General features: G+C 37.9%; 1 protein-coding gene across 23 annotated transcripts in view; it reads left to right on the top strand.

Moving 5' to 3' along the window:
- The window catches only part of NRXN1 (neurexin 1), a 763,795-nt gene that overhangs the window by 623,146 nt on the left and 117,545 nt on the right, over positions 1-23,104 (top strand). For all 23 annotated transcript variants that reach the window (XM_086630300.1, XM_086630295.1, XM_086630283.1 and 20 more), the window contains one exon: positions 10,502-10,673. In XM_086630300.1, the coding sequence (XP_086486426.1) occupies positions 10,502-10,673 (172 nt within the window). The remainder of the gene's footprint in view (positions 1-10,501; positions 10,674-23,104) is intronic.

The raw sequence follows: 23,104 nt of genomic DNA, 5'->3' as shown, positions 1-23,104 counted from the left end.
AATGGCTGTTGCGCCACATGTCGTAAAGCAAGTATTTATAAACTGTTAGGGATTTTTTAAATACCATTGTGTTCATGAACACAAATGATATATTTGAATGACATTCAAGCCTGATGCTGATCGCTCCAGTGAAGACATTCATGACTGTTCCCTGCTTCAGAGGGGCATTCAGAGCCTGACAGAACTGAACTCTGTTTTATGCAAAACCTCCCTCACTGTGGCTTAACTTCTGTTTTGATTTTGTCTGGTTTGCTTGGGGTTAGCATTTTCAGATATCTGGCAGATTTCTTCTAAATACAATGAAGTTTATTTGCAAGCTTCTCACATTTTGAAGAACATATTGTTGAAGGTGCTCGTGCTCTTTTGCAACGCTTCATTCAAACATTTCTTCCTTATAGAAGCTGCTCACAAGCACTAATCATTGCCTGTACACAGCCCTTTCATTACTTCGTGGCACTTCTCTTTCACAGGATGGTTTTTGTTTTGTTTTGTATTTTAAGATGCCAAAGCAGTGTTGTTCAAACCTTAGGGGCTGTTAGCAGCAGTAGCAGAGTACAACGTAGAGGTAGCTCTCAGATTGTGCTTTCCCCTTCTAGCTACCAGTTGGATTTCACAGTCCGGTAAACTAAAGCTGTTTGATCACTTCATGTGCTGCATGTATTCAGTGTAAGAATTTTTACATGCTCTGCAGCATTAAGTGATCAAAAGAAGTGAGGTCCTTTGTTGTATCATTGATAATAGGCTACTCCACACTGCGTATCTCAGTACAGCACACAGGGAAATTGTCAAATTGGTTTTGATTCTGAAAGATCTTCAAGATGAAGAAAGGTAAGATAAAGGAAACTACTACCATTGAGAAAAATATACAAGGTATTAAAGCTTGCCGTAGGATGACTCTACACTTGATGATAAGAGAAAGAAAACTGGCAACAGAAAAAGATAGGGCTGCTCAGAAAACGGAACAACAACCGGGACTGCCTTTCTGCAGAGAGCCCAACCTGTGGCATGTTGTAGCTCTGCTGTCTGGTAATAGCATAGCTGTGTTTCCTTGTGCGAGGTCTTTTCACTTCAGTTGTACATTTATGTCGTAGACCAGTAACTGATTTTGTTTGGTTGGTTGTTTTGTTTTGGTTTACTTCTGCTTAGCTACTTTGCAGATGTGAATTATTTCAGATATGATATTCTCACTTCAGAAACTTACTATATATTTTCTTCATTTTACAGAGAAGAGACAAAAGTATTCATCTAGGTACACTATTGAGATGCCCAGCTTTTAAATCACTTTATGGGCTGAAACTTATTTGGTTTTGTTTTGATTTTCTTTTGTGTGAGTCCATGGCAATGATAAGTACTTAGTGGCCAAGATACATTAGGAACAAGTTGTTTCCAATTGGAGACCCTGAAGCAAGAGAAGAAGGGTTAGGAAACAATTCTGGAAATATATTTGTACACAGGCAATCAGAACAATAAAGGAATGCAAAGCTTGCGTTTAAACAGTGTTTAAAAAGTACTTTGTCCCAGTGTCTGTTGTAGGCATCTGGAAATACTCAAGATTGCCTTAATATTAAAGAAAAGCTTATCAAATGATAGCATGAATGGCAGGTAGGTGTTCAGTTTTCGTTAAAGTTCAGTAGGAGTTGGGTGTCTAATACCATTTTTGGTTTTTAATAATTCCCTGCAGGAGAAGCCCTTTGACTCAGATTCTCAAAAATTTATTACTTGTGTTTTCATGAGCATGTGTGTTGATCATATGGCTATTAATCATTTAGCATGAAAGCCTGCTTGAGAATTTGCTGATTCTTCTCTTCTGGTCCCAGTTATACCTCCTTCTGACTCTGATTTTGGATTTGTTTCAAACACGCAAATTATCAGAAGAGTTCTGTGAAACCTTTCTGAGCACAGAAATCAATACCCTTAAACCAGTGCAATTTCCAGTGCAGATTAGATTGTACCAGTATCAAGGTGCTACTCATTTTTATTTTTTTTTCTAGGAGTAACTTTACACTATTGGATGACTGTATTCAGTCCCAGAAACACTATTTTAATCGTCTCTGTATAAATCCACTACGAAAAAGTGGAAAGCAAGTCTCATTTTCAAATCTCACATTGATTGTCTGGAAACACGTGTCGATGTATGTGTGGGGAGGAATGGTATTTGTCATTTTGAGTGGCTGGAGGTCTCAATAAATATGCCGTTCCTCACATTGGATATACTATATTTGAGGTGCACAAGCTCACGGGTGGGTGTCTGCCTACATGGAAAATAATTGTGCAAGGACAAAGTCAAGGCATGTGAGTTACCTTGGCTGATAGTTAAAAGACTTCCTTTTCCTGTGAATTAGGCTCTGTTTGGTATAACAGCATCTACAGTCTCTTCAACCCATCCATACCATCTCACCAGAACTGGGAATCCTTAAGTGAGGCAGTAGCAAGGTCAAGACATTTCTGTGCTACATGCTGTTTTGATAGAAAGTACGATGTTAAAGGCTGACTACCTAAATTGTACTTTACTGCATATTTTCTCAGAAAAATTTAATTTTATGTAGTGCAGTAATGATGCTGAGTGGATAATAAGATGCAGTATGCTTCTGCTGCGGGCTCTACACCATATGTCTTCCATAACTATTGCATTTTAGGGGGGCTGGTTGTTAAGAGTAATTGTATCATCTCAGTAATTCATCATCAGAGTAACTTGAAATAATGCAGCTATGATATATAGCAGTGAGAATTTCAATGTTTAAAACTAAACAGGAAAACTGCAGTCTGAGCGCTGAAGTGTCAGAATTGTAGATTTATAAATATTTCTACATTTTCTGCTTGCTGAGCTTTATGTATAAATCGAATTGCTATAACAACACTTAAAGCAGACTGTGAGGACAATTATTTTAAAGCAGAAAGTGATACAAGTCATTATTTCATAGTAGTAAAGAGTAGTTACTTCCTGCCCTGAAACGCTGAGACGATGAACACTTCTGTGATACCTTCTTTCCATTTTTTTTTCCTGTGATCTCATATATGGCATTTTGTGACTTAAAAAAAAAAAAATATTTAAGTCATGTGTCACTTCTTCCACTTGGTGAGCCGCTTAGGTTGTGTTTTTTTTCCAGGTGCGTCTCAGTTGTAAATTAGTGTGATGCTAGGCGCATATTTCAGTTACTTCTTGTAGGGGTCATTGGTTTGAGACTAGAAGCTGCTTAATTTTTATAGAGCAACGTTTAAGAGTGCAGTAGCTCTGGTAGCATCTGTATGTATTTGCATACATAATATTGTTACAGTGACAGTACTATTTCTTATATGTCAACCAGGGGCATCTGGTGAACAATGAATTTTTATTATTTCTGTATTGATTTAGAAGATCTAGATAACTTAATGGCATGAAACCGGGGTCGTTTAAAGGTTTATGAAATGATCTTACAGAGCTTCCGAGTAAAACGTGAGAGCAAAATATGTTGCAAATTCTCCCTTCATCTCTCTTTAACAAAATCCATGAAACAACGGAGTGAGGATTCCAAAATTAGGGGAGGAAAAAAAGGCTTGTTACTGCATATTTATGATTATAGATCTGTTTTTCTAGTGCCTTGTACTGTCTCTGGAAGGATCTTGGTGTAGATGAGAAAGACGTGCTTGGGTTTGCACTCAGGTGAGCATGCACAGGTGCTGCAGGAAATATTGGTAACATTTGTGGCTCTGCAGACAACATTTTTCCACTCTGAATAGTAAGAATAGTGGGTTAGCATAGCGTTAGGCAGCAATTTCAAATTCAAAGTGGACCGTGCTTCTTTCAGGAATCCGAGGGTCAAATTTAGATTCCAGCCACCACTCAAGCCAAGTGATTATATCCTTCAAATCATGAAAAAATTTCCTGAATGCAAGCCTTCTGTGTGCTGGAGGCTCAAAAGACCAGTCAGCTGTAGACAAAGTCTTATAGAGCATTTTGGAATTAAATATTGCCAGTTCATCCCTCCAGTCCCACTGTCTTGGGGACCAGGAGGCTGAGAATTGAGTAAAAGAGAACGAATCTTTTCAGAAGCACATCCAATGATGAAAGAGGAGCAGTCAAACTTGCTGGGAGACTGGATTGAGAGGAAGCCCCGTTTGCTGCATGTTGCTCAGATTTGATATGAGGCTGACGAAACCAGTGTCACTTGCACAGGGTATCACACATCCGTCTGGGAAAAAAAATCAAACGTGTAGTTTAAAATCATGGGATTTAACATGATTTTCAATTCTTTTTTATTAGCTTGTTAATGCAGTAGTCTGCAAGGCTTTGGATTTTAAGATTTTTTGTACAATTATCAGAACTAGAAGCTTGATTTAAAATGAAAAGTGGAATTTTCTTATCATTTAAAGTCTCTACAGAGCTGTGGATTTAAGAAATAAGCAAATATCAGGAAAGTTGCAAATAAATGTTGAGAACTGATGACAAGGAACAGTGGGAAGAGCTCAGTCTCCTTGCTTAGGCAACTAGGAAAGAGAAGATGAAAAAAAAAAAAAATTTTTCCTTCTCTGCAGTAGCTACGTATTTCCAGCTTTTGGGAAAAGAAAGAGAAACCAAATAGATTCACACTTGTCAGATGCCACTCTAGCAAAGACTGAATACTGGATGGATGCACCCTATCAGACGTCAACAAAAATCTTTGATTCCTTGCTCGAAGTGCCTAGCTATGACTGATAACTTGCCCTGCTAATGCTCTGATAGTGTTCAGGCCCCTCCTACATTTTCTACAGCACGTCAAGCACTGATAGACTAAAAGCTATAATCCATCCCTGGAAATGGTTACCTTTCTGAATTCATGAAGGGACACAGAACCTGACTGTAAGTACTCAAGATAAGGAGTGACATGAGGATGCCAGTGTCTGTAGTATACTGTCTTGCAGTTGATTAAAAGTAGAGAGATTTGATTAGTGTTGATAAAAATTAAGTTGAATATTTTATCACTTCTCATAGAGAAAAGCAGGACCAAAAATATATTAAAAATTTCACTTATGAGGTTAAGTTAATAACATACTACCTGAAAATATGAATTTTAAACCCCATATTGTGCGAGTTAACTTCTTTCATTGGAATAGAAAAGATGGATTCATTCAAAGAACTCTTCCCAGATATTTTATGTTTTCTGTGTCTTTCCCAGGAAACAATTCCTATGGAAGATATTAGACAATAATAAGAAATATTGATGGGTCATTAGACTGAAATATACGTGGTTACTCAATTAATCTTAGAGTTCAAATATATCTTCTGTCCAATATGTATCCCTCCTCTCACTTGCTGAGCAAAGAGTACTATTTTTATGTGTGAATTTACTTACAGGAGTCAGAAAACTAGAAATTATTTTAATTATTTTGCATACATTCCTGTAATATAGAATATTAGCTTCTGATTACATTTGAGTGGAAATGATCTCACTCTTCTTAATAAAACTCAAGAAACTTATTCTTCAATAAAATCAAAGTAAACCATCAGTTAGTTCTAAGACTTTGTTATCACATTCACCAGAAAGTTGTGCCTCAGGGACTGACACTATAAGATGCAAGCGGCCACGCTTGAAATTTTTTTTTCCTCTATTTCTTCACCTATGGGAGTCTCAGTATTATTGCTTTTCTTTGGAAGCAGTTAAAGTTGTAAGTATTATGAGCTTAAGCTGTCTGCGGTCTCTTCTAAAACTGCTGTAGTGCCAAATTTGCACACGCTCATGTTTGACTGATTCCAGAATTATTACTACAGAGAGCAGTAAAACCTTGCTGATGCTATAGGAGATATCATTATTCTGGAGAGAGGGAGAGAGAGATATTTTATACTAGCATAGATTTTACTGCATTTGGAGTCGGCAGATCAGTAGCACTGGACTAGGGTCCAACAGGGAACAAATTGCACTGTCAGCTGCTGGCTTGATTTGCATTTCACGTTTCTTGCTTGGCTCTCAGGTTCATCAGCATTCTCGGTGCTTCGTCAGAAGCCTGTTAAAGCCAAGGTAGAAGTGTTTAGAGCTACTAAAAAGAAGAGCTAACTCTGTCCCAGCCTAAACCAGGACAAGTAAACAATTCTTAAAACATGCTTGAAAATATTCCACTGGAGTTGCCAGATTACAATAGTAGCTGCCAGTGCTTTTGAAGGCAAAATGTTTTGAAATGATTGGTATATACACATGCGTGCACACATGCCTGTACTGTCTCAGCAGTCAAAACTACTAGCATTTCAGAGCACATTAGGAATGTAGGATTGGAGCTAAACACGTATATCATAGAATCATGCTTTTATCCAACTGCTTTGAAGCCATTAACATGTTTATCCTTACCCCCTGAGCTTGGACTCCTACAAGTTGCTGAACAGCAGAGGTTAAACTATAGGCAAAGCCTACAACGCATGTTGCAGTAGTGTGTAGGGGCACTTTAGATAACACCAAAGAAGGTTACCTGCCTGTTGTGGTGCTGTGGAGAGAAAGTCACCCTGGCCTCAGAAACAGGAGAGCTACATGGCCTAAGCATCTCCAAACCAAAAGTTTAGCTTTTCTGAAAAGCAGCTGGTTGGGGCTCAGAGTGTCACGTTGCTTGTCTGTAGGTGAATCTGAGATCCCTGTGCTGCTTTGTCCTAGGGAGCGGTGGTGGTGGTGATGTGGTAGTTGTAGCAATATTCATGGTGGTGATGTGGTGGTTGTAGCAATATTCATAGTGCCTTCTGATTTGAAGTTTGAATTAATTTCCAGAGACAGAGAACAATGTTTATGCAGCTTCTTGAAATGCTTCACTCTTCTCCTGAAGGTGTGTCCTCTCTTCTGGCCTCTCTCAGAAATTATGTTGGAGACTCGCCTATCTGCTCCATGGCTTTGCTGTGTTATTGTGGCCTTCCCAGTTCAGATTAGATAAAGGCACAATAGGAAAAGTAGTTGATTTCATTGCTATGTTCTCTCAAAACTGGGTGAGACTGAGAAAAACAAAACACAGGCTAAGAACTGTAAACAGCGTAGAGGACTTCTACGAGCCCTGTGTACAGAGCTGATTTTTACCAGGGGAGCTCTGAAATGATCATCTTTGCTAGTGGGCAAACATAACCTCCTAGAAATGTGAGCCTGAAACGCTGTGCTGTTTCAGATCGCTGGCAAGGATAACGTCATTCGACAGTAATGTTGACCTATTGCGGTACTTAGTAACGCACAGACAGTTCTATAGTGCCCATCATCGGGGTGCTGAAGGGGGAACCACTCATTCAGCATTTGTCTGAGGCTGTTTCTGATAAGATTATTATGAAAGAACAAGTGATAAAGGAAAATTTCTACTACTGCACTATGCATCTGAGGCTGGCGAAGGTTAAGCAAAAATAGAAATTCAGTATGTTTCAGTTATATCATTCTCTTCTCTTTCCACACTACCATGTTGCTCCAAAAAGAGGAAGGAAAAATGAAAAGCAGTTCTTTCTGATGGTTACAGGCCCGTTATATTAAGCATCACAGGGCTGAGGGCTGAAGTCGGGTTATCTCAACAGGTTACTGTACATCAGCTGATCCACAATAACTGTATGTGCACGTGGTCTTGACCAATGACAAATGACAGTAATGTGACTTACGTTATCTTGCAGTGAAGGAGGAGTACAGTGAATCAAACTACTGCATGATTATGCAAGGACTTAAAAAAAACTCCATGATCTACCTACAGAGATACTTACTGCAACTCAACTGATACGTGGTGACTTACTGCTTTGTGGCAGTGTCATCATCTGTCTGGGCCCATGTACTGTCCGGTCTTTGCATTGTATTTTATTTTGTGGTTCTAAAGGGCTGTGCACAATGGGATTGTAGTCCATAGCATCTTTAGCGTGATGTTCAGAAGTCAAATTTAAATATGAATATAATAATAAGGAATACTTCAACTCGAAACCCAGATTTGCTTCCTTGTTTTATGGGAGGTTACATAAATGCCCACAGGTGCTGAAGAAGTGTGAAAAAATGAAGCGTATCCTTTGAACATGGAGTTTTTCATGTTCTCCACTACATGAATATATTGGAAATAGAACCCAAAAAATCACTATAGTATGTTATCAACTATTAGAGTGATACTCTTTGCTCTATTGCAGCTGTGTGCTTGGTGTCTGCGCACAGTACTTCTGTACAAATGTAGGGAAGTCAGGGAAACTTGGGGTTTTTTGCTAAAAATTATATATGTATCGAGTAAGGCTACAAGTCCACCTTCAAGTCTGTAAAGCATTCATTTCACTTGCCAATACCTGGCCATTTACAGGTGGCAACTTGGTAACTATTGCAGCACCACATTCTCTTATTTTGGAAAAGCTGCTGGTATATTTGCCTTTTATGCCACTTCATTTTGCCTGCACCTGTCCTGTTCATTCAAAGGTGTTTTTTTCCCTTATCATTTTTTTATCTAAAATAATATATGTATATTCATATATGTAGCAAAAAGCAAAGCAGGTATGTAAAGTGTAGGTTATGAATAGTATAATTATGAATCACTGTAAAATTAGTCACCTTTTTTTAGTCCTCAAAGCCTTTGATTTCTTGAAAGTACTGTGAAAAGGTGAATATGCCATTATCATTACATGCCATTTTTCTGCATTTCGTAAATTAGTAAAAGAAGAGATGACTTTAGAGCCAGAATAACGTTCTATTTCTTTGTATACATTTCTGTATAAAGAGAGTAGGCATATGAATGAAACAGGTGAAGCAAATAAGCTACTGCATCCACGGGAGAAAAATGGGTGAAATCTGTTCTGAGCCGTAGCTGAACCAGTTGAAATACAATTATTCTGCAAAGTTAAATAGGAAATTGCTCTGCAACTCACATGAGAGGCAAAAGAAGGTGTGCCAAATAAGGTGGATCCCTTATCGGCCCCTATAGGTATGGAAAAGTAGGAGGACCAGCCAAAAGAGAAATGTTAAAAGAATCCGCAGGAAAAAGGAGGAATGTTTAGAACATTATTTAAACAGCTGAACAAATAAAACAAACAACTTTACAGAGTCATTATGCAAATCTCAGCAGTGAATGGTCCTTTTATTGTTTAAAAAAAAAAATCATAGCTGAAGAGGTGATAGTGTAGTGCCATAGTGTGTGTTGAGGGACTTTGTCTAAAGGTGTTCAGCAGCTGCTCAACTGTATAACTGGAATATGCAAGCACTATGGGAAAATGAATTCAGGTATTTAAAAAGAGATTAAAGTAAAGTGGAAGAACTCCTGAGTTCACTGCTTGGGAGACTTGCAGAGATGAGAAGCTGCAGGATACGCTCACTACAAGGAGTGATGCCAGGGTAGTAGGAGAAAGAGGGAGCAGACACAAAAGCTGTGTGAGAGGGGTGAAGCTGGTTCTAGAAAGATGGAAGTGAATGATCAAGAGGAATAATATGAAATGTTTCATTGTATTTCATCTGATAGTGTAAAAACTTTCAGAAGTTTTTTAACTTTTAACAAGGATGTATAAGTACCAATTACATGAAATTTCATGTAAGATTGCCACTTATTATGCACAACACCTAATCTCATACTGTGCTGTGCTTTTCTTTTTTCCTCCTAGATTTAGTAAGTATCCTTATTCAGGTATAGAACTGATTTTATAGGAGAAAATAAATAAATCACAAAGCCCTTAAGTTAACAGACATTAAAAGACTTTGTTAAAATGTAGATGTCCCTTTACAGTGAATATCATAATAATTAAAAGAAAATAAAAATGAAAGCCTACTAATGTCACAATCATCTGGAAAATCTACAGGCTTGGTCCTGAGTATGAATGTGCATGCAAAGTCCCCTTAGCCCTAGGACCCCTCAGGCACAGGAGTTTACAGGCAAATCCCAGTAAAAAAAAAATCAGTCTCCATCCTTAGTGGGAACAAGATGTTGTATCTGTATCACAGACGCCTTTCACTCCTCTCTGGCTTTGATCAGGAAAGTCCTTGTTAGTCAGTCAGTCTGCTGTTGTCTTAATGATTCGGAGCTACTACAACATGATGCAAAAAATCCCTCCATTAGGGAAGAAAAAAATTTCCTCCTTTGTCATTATTTGTGAAGAATCTGAGTATGAATGAGGTTTGGCAGACAGGAGATGCAGGGCTGGACCTCGACTTTCACGTCTTGAAAATCCTTGTACCTCTTCCAAGTGACTACAAGACTTTCCATTTTGAAAGCCTAAAAGGAAAAATGGTGTTTAATCCTCATGGAGGTGAGGAGGGGACAAAGAAAGAAAATTTCAGCTTTCCTCCTCCTTCCCCCCTCCTCATCTTGATCTGAATCTCTTGGAAAAGGAGAGAACTCAATTTGATGAACTAACTCATTTGGAATATCAATTATCCATCAAAGAGATGTCCCGGACTTACTGAACTGTCAGGAGGCTTGTCACTGCCGCATGCAAGCCTTTAGAAGTTACATCTGAGGAAGGAAGATGTTGCTAGAAATCTTTCCCTGTATGACATGTTGTCTCTATTTCTTGCGAAAACAACTATTAATTAGTTCTTCTTTTTCTTCTTTCTCTTTTTGCCTTTTTTTTTTTTTTTTTAAATTGCAGCACCAGGGAAAAATTGGAGTTAAATTTAATGTTGGAACTGATGACATCTCTATTGAAGAGATCAACGCAATCATTAATGATGGAAAATACCATGTAGTACGTTTCACAAGAAGTGGTGGCAATGCCACGTTACAGGTGGACAACTGGCCAGTTATTGAACGTTACCCAGCAGGTAAGGGCTTACGCAAACGTGTGCGAGTAAGAGGGGGAGGATGCGTGGAGTTTGGCTCCTTTTGCTTCTCTTCGAATACGTCAGCTCCTTTGCAGTGTTTTAGTAGCTAATTAAGTAGTCAAAGAGTCCTGAGCAATGTGAGGTTTATGATGATGGCATTTCCTAAGTGAGTTAAAAGCAGAAATCCAAGTTATTACTGGAAGTGGAAAAATACAGTTCTAAAGGCATGAAATAGTGGTTTTGTTTATTGTTTTCATTAGTTTTTATTGGATTAACGTTTTAGGGGGAAAAAAAAAAGGCTTTGACAAAAGCTACACAGTAAAGTGACTTCCAAATTGATCTCCAAAGCATTTGGAGGGGTAAAGCATTTGCTGAGGAAAGGTTGTCTGTGTTCTTTTAATTACAAATTGTTATTAAAGCAGTCTGAAGCTTATGAATTTAGAAGTGTTCCAACAGACATAAATCAAAAGGTGTATCAGTTACTTGTTGTACAACCAAGCAACCAAATTAAGATGCCTTAACTTAAAATCCAAATTCCAGGATATTACTTATGCAAGTGATGCTGGTTACTTGAACAGGAGCGCTTGTGTGAATACAGAGTTGCCTTGATCAGGCCCATATTTAATTTTATGTAAATGCCATGCACTGAAGATTACTGTGTTACTAATTTTATTCATTTTTAAAGGCAACAGGTTTTTCAGATACGCAATCCCTTTCTTATTGAATAGGACTACTGAGCCGTTAATGGTAACTTACAAATCTGCATGTTATCTGTTAACAGTTGGTGTATGTGTTTATATTACTAAAGAAAAGACAGCAAATCCAGAGATGTAAGTGAAAGGTATTCTGGTTTGCATATTTGCTATTACATAAATGACAGTTCTGATTTATCTGTTTAAAAGTAGAAAATTCTTCATTTTGGGAGTGGAGTGGGAAGGGAAAGTATGTTTCACTAATAAGGAATGCATAAGACATTCCCTGTACTAATTATATTTAGGGGTTTTGAGTTTTGTTTTTTTTTTTTTTTTCTGGTGTTTGCGTTGTAGTCCAGCTGTTCACCTGACTTTGTAAAAAATACAATTTTTTAAAAATCCACAAGTGAAATATAACTCTTCAGATAATTTCTTGGAAATAATTTAGCATTCAAAATAAAGCCGAAAGTATGCACTGCAAAAGAATAAAGGAATACTCCTGTATAGCAGGAGCTGTTAAAAAAACCCACACCTGTGTGCTAATGCATTATGAATGAGTGACAGTTCTGGCTTTAAGTTAGATACATCTCTGAAAAGTGATAAACTCATGAGGGAAAGGGAGATACTGAAAGAAACAAGTCCTGTTATCTTTCAGATAATTGTATTTCTCCCTTACCTGCCTTTTTCTAACTTCTGCAATGTTTGGTAAATGGTAACTGAAATAAGACAGTGGAAGCTGGGTAGGAGTGCAGCTTTTCATGTGTTCAAGACCTATGTTGCAGAAAAGGAAAACTAGGTTTTGGGTGGGTTTTTTTGTTTTTTACCTGAAATGATGCGCATGAAAATATTTTTCTTTTTCTTCTTTGTTCTATTTCTTCATGAAAATACAAAGTGGCTACAACAAGGACAAACTGTGGTTGAGTTCTGAAGGTAGTGGCACACAGAATTTGTTTACACTGAATATAGATCAATTTAGAAAATAGAGTGATTTCCTTAGGATGAGAGCAGTGGAGTTGAAGGAAGTCGAATGTTTTCTTTGGAAAAGGAAAACAAAAAATTAGAGCTTCTTGAGCTTCCTTTAGCAATCTATGCACAAGCTGCATTTTAAGGCATTTTCAGTTGCTTCATCAGCCAGGGTACAGAATCTCTTGGCTTTGTTGTGAATGATAGTGATTTAGATTGCTTAAAGAATCATCATCAAAGGTATTAGGAAAAGTGATTTTAATAAAAGATGCACCTTAACAGAGTTCAGTGGCAAGGTCACTCTATTACTTATTTTACGTAAGAAACATACAAAGGAAAATCAAGTTACACTCAAGTTAAAATGATTCACAGAGAGACCGTAGGCATAGAAGGGTAAGGAAGACCCTCCTGCTGAGTTACGAGGTTCAGAGTGAACCCCCTTACTTTCTAAACTCCTTATGGAGCCTAGGTGTGGCTAGATCCACACTTAGTCCCAGACTTGGTCAACAGTTTATGTCTAATGAAAGACAAGGAGTGAGGGAGGCCCTCCCATTGAGTCACAAGGAACCCCACTGTCTTCTAAACTCCTTCTCAGAAAGGCATTTAGGTGCAGTTGGATCCAGACTTAGTCCCGGACTTGGTCAATGGTTTATGTCTAAAGGATTATGTATGCAAGGTTTATAATGCTTTCATTAGCATCAATTCAGCATGCAATCAAAGTTACCAAGGTACAATTAAAGTTACCCTACAAGATTAGGCACAAAATCAGTTGTTTACCAAAGATCTGCCATTGGTAGAAGGTCTCTCATGCCTCGAGGAGCAATCTTGAGAGGCTTCCCAGCTCAAGGGGAGATCACCACTATACAGTCAACGTGCCTAGTAGGGAGAGCTCAAAGAAGGCTCACTTAGACTGTCATATTTACGGGATAAAGTGGCTGGCTCATAGTCAAATTACATGTGAAGGAAAGGTGTGCATGAAGCTTCTTGTACCCACAACTAACTTTGTTCCTTGATAAATGAGTCTTGGAAAAGCTACCTGCTTATCATGCATTAATTGCATGATTGGTGTTCCAAGCTAATATGCGCTGATGCTCACGGTGTCACTTTGCTCCTTTGTGGATTTTCGGAGAACAGATTGAAACTAGAGGAGTTCTTGGCCTTGTTACAGCTCAAGCATTTACCTCCTCTGGATCCTGCACCAAAACACTGCCAGTCTGGTCAAGGGGTTGAGCACACCTGTCACAGGCTTGCCTTATTGCTGAATCTTCCAAGACTGCTGTTGGCTTTTAGTTTTCTTTGCCTTTCTCATAATAATATTTTATGGCTCCTGTATGCCATAGCATCACTTTTGAAATCCATCCTCCCCCTTTTCACCTTCTGTCTCTTCTCCCTTCCCAGCACAAGAGCACCTTGCCATACCTTTCTCTTCTGTTTGCATGCAGCTCCGTCACGTTTGGCACTCTTCATTTAAACCCCTTTTAAACACTAGTTTCTTCACAGACTGGCATTAATGTACCTTTCAGAAAAGATGCAGGCTTGTCCTGAAGACTATGCTGTCTTTCAGCCAGGTTGATATTGCTCTGAAGATATTAATGGCCCCATGTTGAAAGCTACCACTGTCATTCCAGTTCTAAAAGTAGTGTTTACAAAAATGATGTCTTAAAGATATCGGACAACACAGTTTGGCAAATGCTGCTGCATCTAATTTAGATGTGCTACTGATGTTGCTGGTTTAGGGACTGACTAGTACCTGGCAGTACTGGTTAACCAGCTAACTTGCTCTTTGCTCATGTTTTGGATGGAGGATATGTTACAGTTGTAAAAACGTGGACCAAATTTGATCTTGTTTGTATGAGTGAGGGCTCATTAGCTTTCATTTCAGTGCTAGAAAGAATATTCTTTTTGCTTTGTGCCTTTTTTCTGAATTGTTTGTTTCTGCATAATTTCTTAATGAGCCTGCATTACTATACATAAGCACAGATGTATTTCTTCTACTTCTCGTTTTTTTAAAATTAAGAATAGAAACAAGATTAGCAGCTTAATTAGTAAGTTTGCTATTCTTAAATATGCTAGATTTCCTTTTTCAAAAAAAATAAAATAATATTAAAAAAAAAATCAGTTGGTTGCCTAAAGCATTCACACTGATCAGTTCTCCTTCCTTTACGAGGAAAGATTATACTGTGAATTACACTTCTGGTTGGAGTGCTTGACTACAAGACATTGCTTGTTTGTGATCGACGTCTTAAAATATTGGGTGAAGACGTGGAGGTTTTCTGAGAGGAGTTTCTGATAAGAGGCTCAAGATTTTCCAGTTTCATTGCCTGGGTAGCATTAATAGAGCTCCATCTAACTGCTGCAGATAATGGCACTCAAGGCCCAATAGCAGTCGGTGTTGCATCACTTGCTAGGAGGATGCTGTGGGCATCCCTGTCGGTACTCAAAGTGAGCATCTTTTGAATAAGAGCTGTGGCCCTGATTGCCACAAGACTATGTGGGATTTGTAGGGAGTCAGAACTCAGTCCTGGGTCTCAGGAGCTGTCCAGAGTTCAGTTCTCTTGCAAAGGGTTTTCTAGCTGGTGTAGCACATGCGATTCTCTAATATTGCTTTATAAGCAGTCAGAGGTAGACACCTTGCAAAAAGTATCATGGCAATGCTCTGTTGGGCTTCCATGGTTGATTCGTGTGTTTTATCCTGGAGCTGCATAAAATGCAGAAATGATCCTGGCAGATGGCTAGGATCTACCATGATTCTCTTGTACACCCTTCTCCATCTCGCTAGACTAGAGTTTTCTGTTTTCTCAGAAGTCTTGTCTGGGCCAGTGCGTCTTCAGTTTGTATCTGAGTAGACATGAAATAAGAGAGCTGTAAAAGATGTGGGGGTGGTCAGTGGTAGAGGATGATTATCCTTGTAAAGGTGGCTGGCTGGTTTTGGAGTATAGTAGGGAAAAATGTGGTTTAGTCCTAGACAGGTGTGAAAAACTTCAGGGTTCCGAAATGTCTGGATGATTTTCAGAAACACAGGTTTAGATTTAGGTATGTATGTTCTTCCAGACTCCCATCAAAGTCACTTTCTCTTTCTGTCAGTGGCCGACAGGTAGCCCTATGATTGAGACTGGCATATTGTAGTTTTTTGATAGCTGAGATGCCCAGATCTGTACTGGATTTGTATATTCCATCTTAACTAAATTCAATGTTATGTCTCTATACTTAATGATATCATTCTTCTGCAGCTTCCCAAAGAACTTTAATATTTCACCTTGGCTTCTTTTTCAGAGAGTCATTTCCCATCAGCTTATCTGGATGAAGCCTAATTTCCGATCACATTAAACAGGAATGAGGAAAGTGCTGACTGTGCGCTCAGAGTTCCTAATCAATAGACTAACCACATTTTCCATGCAGATCTTTTCTACCCTTTATGGCTTATCTTGTCTGCTTCACAACGCTGAGTTTTAATTCCCCTCTCCAACTGGTTGTCCGCTGTTGTGGTGATGGGGCTGCACAATAGTAGCAGTTCCAGGCGCTACTGTGAACAGGCTGCTCTGGTACCTTGAGTTAGGTAATAATTCTACACTGAAATGTAGATTTGTTAAGAACGCAATTATGAGAGGAAACCAAAGGACTCGTTAATTTGGGTCAAACTGAACTAATAATTTAGGCCAAAGGAAAAACAAAATAATAGCAAATTGGTTCTAGTAAGTTAAAATATTAATTTCAATATTTTCTAAATAAAATGTTCTGACTTTTCATGTCAAGATTTCCCAGTGCTTATAGGGGATTTAGATAATCTGAGAACAAAGATTTCATTTAATTTGAAACTACCTTTTATTCCTTACCTGAAAGAAAATATGTTTCGAATCAAATCAAATAAGAAAAAAAAAATCATTCTAACAGTGCTTATAACCATATCTATTTAACAAGAAAAACAATTTTCCCAATTTTCTGATTTTCCTTCCTTAGTAGTGAAGGGTGCACATTTTACCAGTCTGGGAAAGTATGTCAGAACAAGCTAGGTGACTTTCTAAAGCCACAGTAATCACCGTTTATTGTGAAAGATTTTCAAAATCACTTTTTTGTGAATAACTCCCCACTTTTTGCAGCCAAAGGGAGTTTGCCCAATGCTGATTCTTTTAAAAAACAGAGCACAACCAATCATTTCACCAGCAGGAACTTACTCTTCAGGACTTCCACCATAAATCAGGCTGATGCAGAGTTTTCTGAATATAAGGTGATCTGTTAGATATTGGCCAACTGGCCTATGATTTCGAAGCTGTTCAGACTGCTGGGAATACTTAACAGTCCCTGAGACCCTACAGCAGTCTGGAAGATACAGGCTGATGTAGGCAAATATCTATAGCAAAGCCTTCCCAGTCATCCCTGGATCCCTGGTCAGTCTTAGAAAAGCATAACTTAGTTGCAGCTGTCCTCATGTACCCCGTGGGTCAGCAGACTTTGTCAGCGATGTGTCTGACAGACCTAGATCTGACAGCACGAGCATCTCACACACGTTGTTCACAAAAAAGAGATTGTCCAAAACACCGCCAGATTACCGAAACAGATGTATCTCTGTGATTGGGGAGTATAAATTGAGAGTACACACCAGAGAAGAACCTGTGTGAGAGTCTACGTACCTTGGCAGAAGATCAAACCACAGGCTGACATTATGGTTAGTGCCAAGTATCTCTGCAAGATGCCAATCGACAACTGAAGCTCTTAGGACTTTGGTGTAATACAGAATAATTCTGCTCTGGGTTTTACTTAAGGTTAAACTTCTGAGAGCACGCATGTTGTCTTAGGGACTTTCTCCAGATCTGTGAGCTAAAGATTGTTATTGCAGAACATCCGAGGGCTAGGGAAGGGGATATCTCAGTTGAATGCTTCCCTTGGTCCTTGTATTCTGAAAAATAGACAAAGCATCTGCCATTTTTTTCCTGGGATACACCTGACTTTAAGATAAATGCTAAGAGTCAGCTATTACCATGTATGCTATTTAGGATAAGTGCTATCCATTCGTCTTGGTTTTGTGTGTTCAAATTGGCCATAAAATTAACAGGAGACATTTGTGTCAGTGCATTTGTTTCTCCAGAATGGATTAGTATTTCCCAAGCAGTCCATGCAGGTGTCTAACATTCATACCATTGCCTTAGAAATAACTTCCAAATTCAAGCCCCTACAACCACTTCTGAAGAGAATCACAGATCTGTTTCTCAGGCATTAATGTGGTGGCCAGGAGAGATCTTGAACTCTTTCACAAACATATCTTCAAATATTCTAATAAAAGGTACAGGCAGCCTGGTATCACTGCATCGATGCAAAATTGTAAGAGTCAAGGTGAGGCAGGAACCTAACAAGTAAATGGTCACTCAGTATTTGCCTTGCCCTGCATTTGCCACAGAGTAATTTTTCAAACCTGCCTGGCCACTGCTCTTAGGACATGAGACTTTTAGGGTATTTTCCAAGCTGAAGTAAGATAAGCCTTCTGACTCTTGTTTATTTAGTTAGTTGTTCAGCAACACACCATCTTTGCCTTTTTTCTCACTTACTTCCTTCTTTGGATAAAAGAATACAACATCTTGGTTCTCTCTCATCCTTTGCTATGGTCAGAGTTTTGACAGTCCTGCAGTCAGATCTGTCACCTTGATAAGTCAATCCCAATGGTGGACATAGAGGGGATGAAGAACACCCTCTTCTGTTGCGCTGCAAAGCTCGCAAACTTGGAGCAGTCTCTCATTACTTGGTGGGGGGCAATGTTCCCAAAGACAAAATAATGACTGCCTTTCTGCTCGGGAGGGAAATGCAATGGCAAAGACTAAGTTTTGTTCACAGCAGTTAAGCTTCTGTGAAACAGATACTGCCCAAGGTCTCCTGTTTTGTATGTGAATTTCCTGCTGTGAGAAACTAACAGTGCCAATGAAACAAGGACATCTCATAATACTTTACTTCCCTTGGAGATAACAGTGTTTTGGAAGAACAGGAGGACTTCTCTCCATCTGGGAATATGTAGAAGATGAATTATACAGTGCAAGTGAACACTTTATGTATAAATTTATGCCATATGTATAAAATCAGGCTATAGATGTGGGTCTAAAATATTTAGTCCATGGAGTTAGTAAGAAGAGAAAGTGAAAAATACCAACTAAGTCAGTAGTTCTTTGGTTACCAAGTAATGTTTCATTCCTCTCAGATTTGGAAAGCAAAACTCATCAGTGTTCTTTACGATCTTTCATGTGTCCGTGAAGTCACATCTCCCTGGGGTTCTGTTTATGCTGAGGTCTCCATCTGGGAATGTCTGCTGGTAACCATTATAGTTAAACCTACTGTGGTTTGGTAGGAGATAACGGGGCATAAATATGAATGAGTTAACATACTTTTTTGGGGATTTGCACGAAATCTTTGACAAAGTTCCATATATGAAAGTATTCAGGAAGAAATTACACAACCCTGGTGGTAAAGGCAGAGTTCTTTCATGGATCACACTCTGGCTTAGGGAAAATAGAGGCACAGATTCCCATCTAATGAAAATCAACAGAGTAAATCCATTGATTTTCAATGGAAGTATGATCATTTAAACCTTAAGTTATATATTCATTAACATTGATTTGTTTTTTTTAAAAAAAGTAGAAACCATACATACTGGCTGTAGTAAAGCAGATTTCAAAATTACTAGAGAAGACAAAGATTAATGAATGAAAAATTAAAAAAAACAATGTATGCTTCCTTTGATAGGCAAGGAAAAAGCGAATTGAAAAAATGAATAATAAAAGGCATTTTTTAAAAAAAACCCAAAAAGATATTTTAAAACACAAGCATTTAAAACCCCCATATTCTTATACATTTCTAAAATATTAAATTAAAAAATTTAGTGGTTTATGCAATTTATTTTCATTTTTTCTGGAGTTAGAGATTTTGTAAAGTCTTCCTTAGCTTAAACAATGTTTTAATCAATCAAAGCATTTTCCACTCTTGTCCCAAAGTTAAAAAATCAACTTGTTCTGTTAGATAGGCATCATTAACATTAAAAAAAAAAGTTAATATATTGAAAGATAATGCACACAGGTGAGATCATTTGAATTTTTATAGAAAATATTTTGAAGTAATTGCACTGGCGGAAGATAAAGGTTTAATGCTGTGGACAGCTCATGGATTATTTTCATTAGCCATTAAAAAACAAGTAAGTTCTGAGAATATTTAGAATGCTAAAGAAAACATTAAGAGAACTGTATTTAAATCAATGGCCCACTTCCCCTCTAAAGGATTAGTGGTTGGTTGGTTGGTTGGTTTGTTTTTTTTTTTTTCCCATTCCCGGTTCTTTTTTCCCTATGTGTGTTTAAAAGTTATGTTAGTGATAGAAGAGCTTAAGAAATGAGAACGAAAAATGTACTGGGTTAAGTCTGCTTCTTCGCATAAATTGCTTCTCTTAGAGGATAACTTAGGAGAAAATTCATGCACTTAGAAATTTCTTTTCAGTTTCCAGTCCAAACGCTTTCCAGTTCATCCTGCTTTGTTCTTGTATGTCTTTTCACAAAATAGTTTTCTCTTTTCTCTGCTTATCATAATAGCCTTTCTTCTGATGCTTTTTCGTTCTGAATTCATTTTTCAAAATGTATTTAGAAATGGACAATAGTGAGAATACTAGAACCTTGTGTAAAGACATATGAAGACATTAATACTCCAAGTTATCTCCACTGATGCATTCTAAGATCTTATTTTCCCTTTTCATACCTCAAAACCGGATGGCTCAATATCATTCTGCAGCTGATTAGTGTACCCATTGAATGTCTTTCCTCATGAATTCCCTCTCGTTAATATCCCAGGTTATTGAAAAAAAACCTGTGTGACTGGTCCTATATTTTAAGTGTATGACCTGCACTTTGTAGTATAAGCTTTAGTGTCACTTCTGTTAACTCAGAAGGGCTCAGTTCCTCTTGGCTGATATCTGCAGCCTCTTTAGAGTTACCAGTACGTCTGGTTTTATGCCATCTGTGTATTTCATTGTGTGGTTGACATTTTATGCTGAGATCAGTGAAGAAAATAGCAAAGATTGATCCTGGAGCTCATCTCAAGTACTTTCTTAGGAGTTCCACCCTGGTAGTTTTCCTGTGGGAAACCACTGATTTTCCTTACATACCTACAGTGGCCTTAGTGGTAGCTCCTATGGTATAGTCTAACACAGTTTCTGAATTCACCATGCTATCCATATTGTTAACTCAACATAGAACTATTCACCATGATATCCACATTGTTAACATAGAACTCAGCATTTAGTTTATTATACTTACTTGACATAAGCACACATAGATCTTCCAGCCATTCAACTAAATGGCATCAGCTCTCCAAAATACTTGGAGAGCTTTGATAGGTCTGGCTGACCTACTATCTCTTGAGGATTTTTAGTTTTCAAATATAAGTAATCTAGTGGGAAACAATGAAAGCCAGAATATGATATAGTTGACACATTGGCAGGTCTGAATGCAACAAGTAATAATAACTCTTTATCACCTGTGCAAATGATTCACCAAGAAGCTGAAGAAGACACCTTAATGAAATGGAAGTATTACAGAAGAAGACTCCAATGCACTAGGTGCATTGAATCCTGGGAAGGTGGGCACCTTGAATGTGACCTAAAACAAGCAGCCCTTGTATTCAGAAGCCTGTCAATAGATATGGAAGCAGGATATCAGGCTGTGGTCTCTCCATGAGAAAGAGGAGGGAGGAAGGAAGAGAGGAAAAATTCCTTGTTCAGTGCTATCCCTCGTTATCTTTTTTATTCAGCTTTTTACTGTACAAGTTTTATACTCCTCTGTTTTCCACAGTTAATCAGTGATTTGCTACATGGCATCATATCAAATACTTTACTGATATCCAGATAAATTAGATATACTTCATTTCCTTCATCTAGAAAATCAATTAACTTATCAAATACAGCTATTAGATTAATCTAACATGATTTGGTAAAGTTTTGCATTTTATCTCATTTTCCAGTCACTTCCACGTCTTTAATTCTTTCAGTTCGAATTTTTTCTAAAGCACTGGGTACGGCTAAGGTCAGACTAAATAGTTTGACTGGATGATTTTTTTTTTCCCGCTTCTCATGTAAAGCTGTTACATTTTCTGTTTTCTAATACAAGAAGTAGCACTGGATAGCTATTTTTTAAATACAGCCCCATTGGATACCTGTATTTAAAAATTCCTGGCTTGTTATTTTATGTTCTGGGATAAAGATCATCTTCCTCGCCTTCTGACCCTTCTGATTAGGTTGGATGAGGCTTTGGGCAACCTGGTGTAGCGGAGGGTTTCCCTGCCCATGGCAGGGGGGTTGGAACTAGATGATCTTTGAGGTCCCTTCCAACCCTAACCATTCTATGATTCTATGACCCCACAAGTTCATTAAGAATATGTATGTTCCTTTCTTCTGAGCTGTGGAAACCTACATTTTCACAGACACATTCCTGTTAGTCAATCCGATCTACTCCCTTGTGTCATCATCAACCTTACTACAAAGTGACTGCCCTTCTTTCCATGATCTCTTCTTGCTTAAGAAACTCTGGCTTTTAAATTTATTTTGCTTTCTTTGAAAGGCCCTTTGAGCTTGAGTTTTGGCAACTTGTATATTTATTTCTGTTTCTAATTCTGAAAGTCACTGCTTTCTTTGCAGAGCAAATCTGGGTTTTTAACCCCCTGTAATATAGTCTATGATAGTGTATTTATTCAGTCTAGTAGGTCTCCCCTTGTATATTTTTGACCTTGCAGGTGCAAGTCCAAATATTTATTTATTTATAGTTTTTACATTAAAGAAATTCCAAGTGTCCTTCCTCACTGAGTCCAGCCCCTCAGACTGATTACACAATCTGGTTTCCTTCACTCTACCGAAGTTTGTTCTTTGGAAATCAAGAATCTGATTTACTGAGTTATTTTTGGTTGTCCTTGTATTAATTTGAGTCAATTCATGATCAATCAATCCAAAATATTTCCTGCAATTAACTTTTCTATGCTGTTTTCATTATTTATCCACAGCAAAGCTAAAATAGCATTGTTTTTTGTTTGTTTCAACTGGAAAAAATCTTCAATGAATATTACAGGAAACTGATGTATACCTGTATTCATACAATTAGGTTCAGTTATAATATGAATAAAAGAAGGCATTATAGCAGTGCGTAAAATAATGGCATAGAGAATTAAAAATAAGACAAGGAAATCTGTGAAACTGACTTCAGCAAGTTCTCTAGAGTATAGTAAGATGCAAGAAACTAATTTAGCAGGTATCAAAATAGATTAAATTTTAATCTTAGTTACTGTGCCACAAACCAGCAGTTAAATGATGGATGTAACTAGGCCAGCATGCTGCCTTACCTTTGCCAACATGTAATTGCACAACTGATTTCTTGCATCTTTTTCTAATTCATACAGCTCTGTCTACTCTTTGGTTATGATTAAATGTATTTTTCAGTGTGTGTCTAGGTCTCACTTTCAGTATAATTTTAGTGTTCTTGTGAAAGATTGGTGTTAACAAAAATGGTGATTTATTTTCCTGTTCTCTTTGGGTGAACCTCTGTTACAGCTTATCCAAAGTCAATGAAATATTTTTTTCAAAAAGCACTTCTGCCCTGTGAGAGATTGGGAAATGGTTCTTTCCTGCTGTTGTCTTTAAATAAAGAGCCTAGGTGATACCCAAACAAGACGCTACAGTAAGTCTCTTTTCAAAAAGTGGTTTCAGTAAAGTTTCCCAAATCAGCTTTTTAATTTGACAGCTTATCAGGTTTTTCTGTCAGATAATGCTAT

Source organism: Tauraco erythrolophus, chromosome 2, assembly GCF_009769465.1.
Source record: "Tauraco erythrolophus isolate bTauEry1 chromosome 2, bTauEry1.pri, whole genome shotgun sequence".
Lineage (NCBI taxonomy): Eukaryota > Metazoa > Chordata > Aves > Musophagiformes > Musophagidae > Tauraco > Tauraco erythrolophus.
The sequence above is the reverse complement of the archived record's forward strand: the minus strand, read 5'-3'. Positions and strand labels throughout refer to the sequence as shown.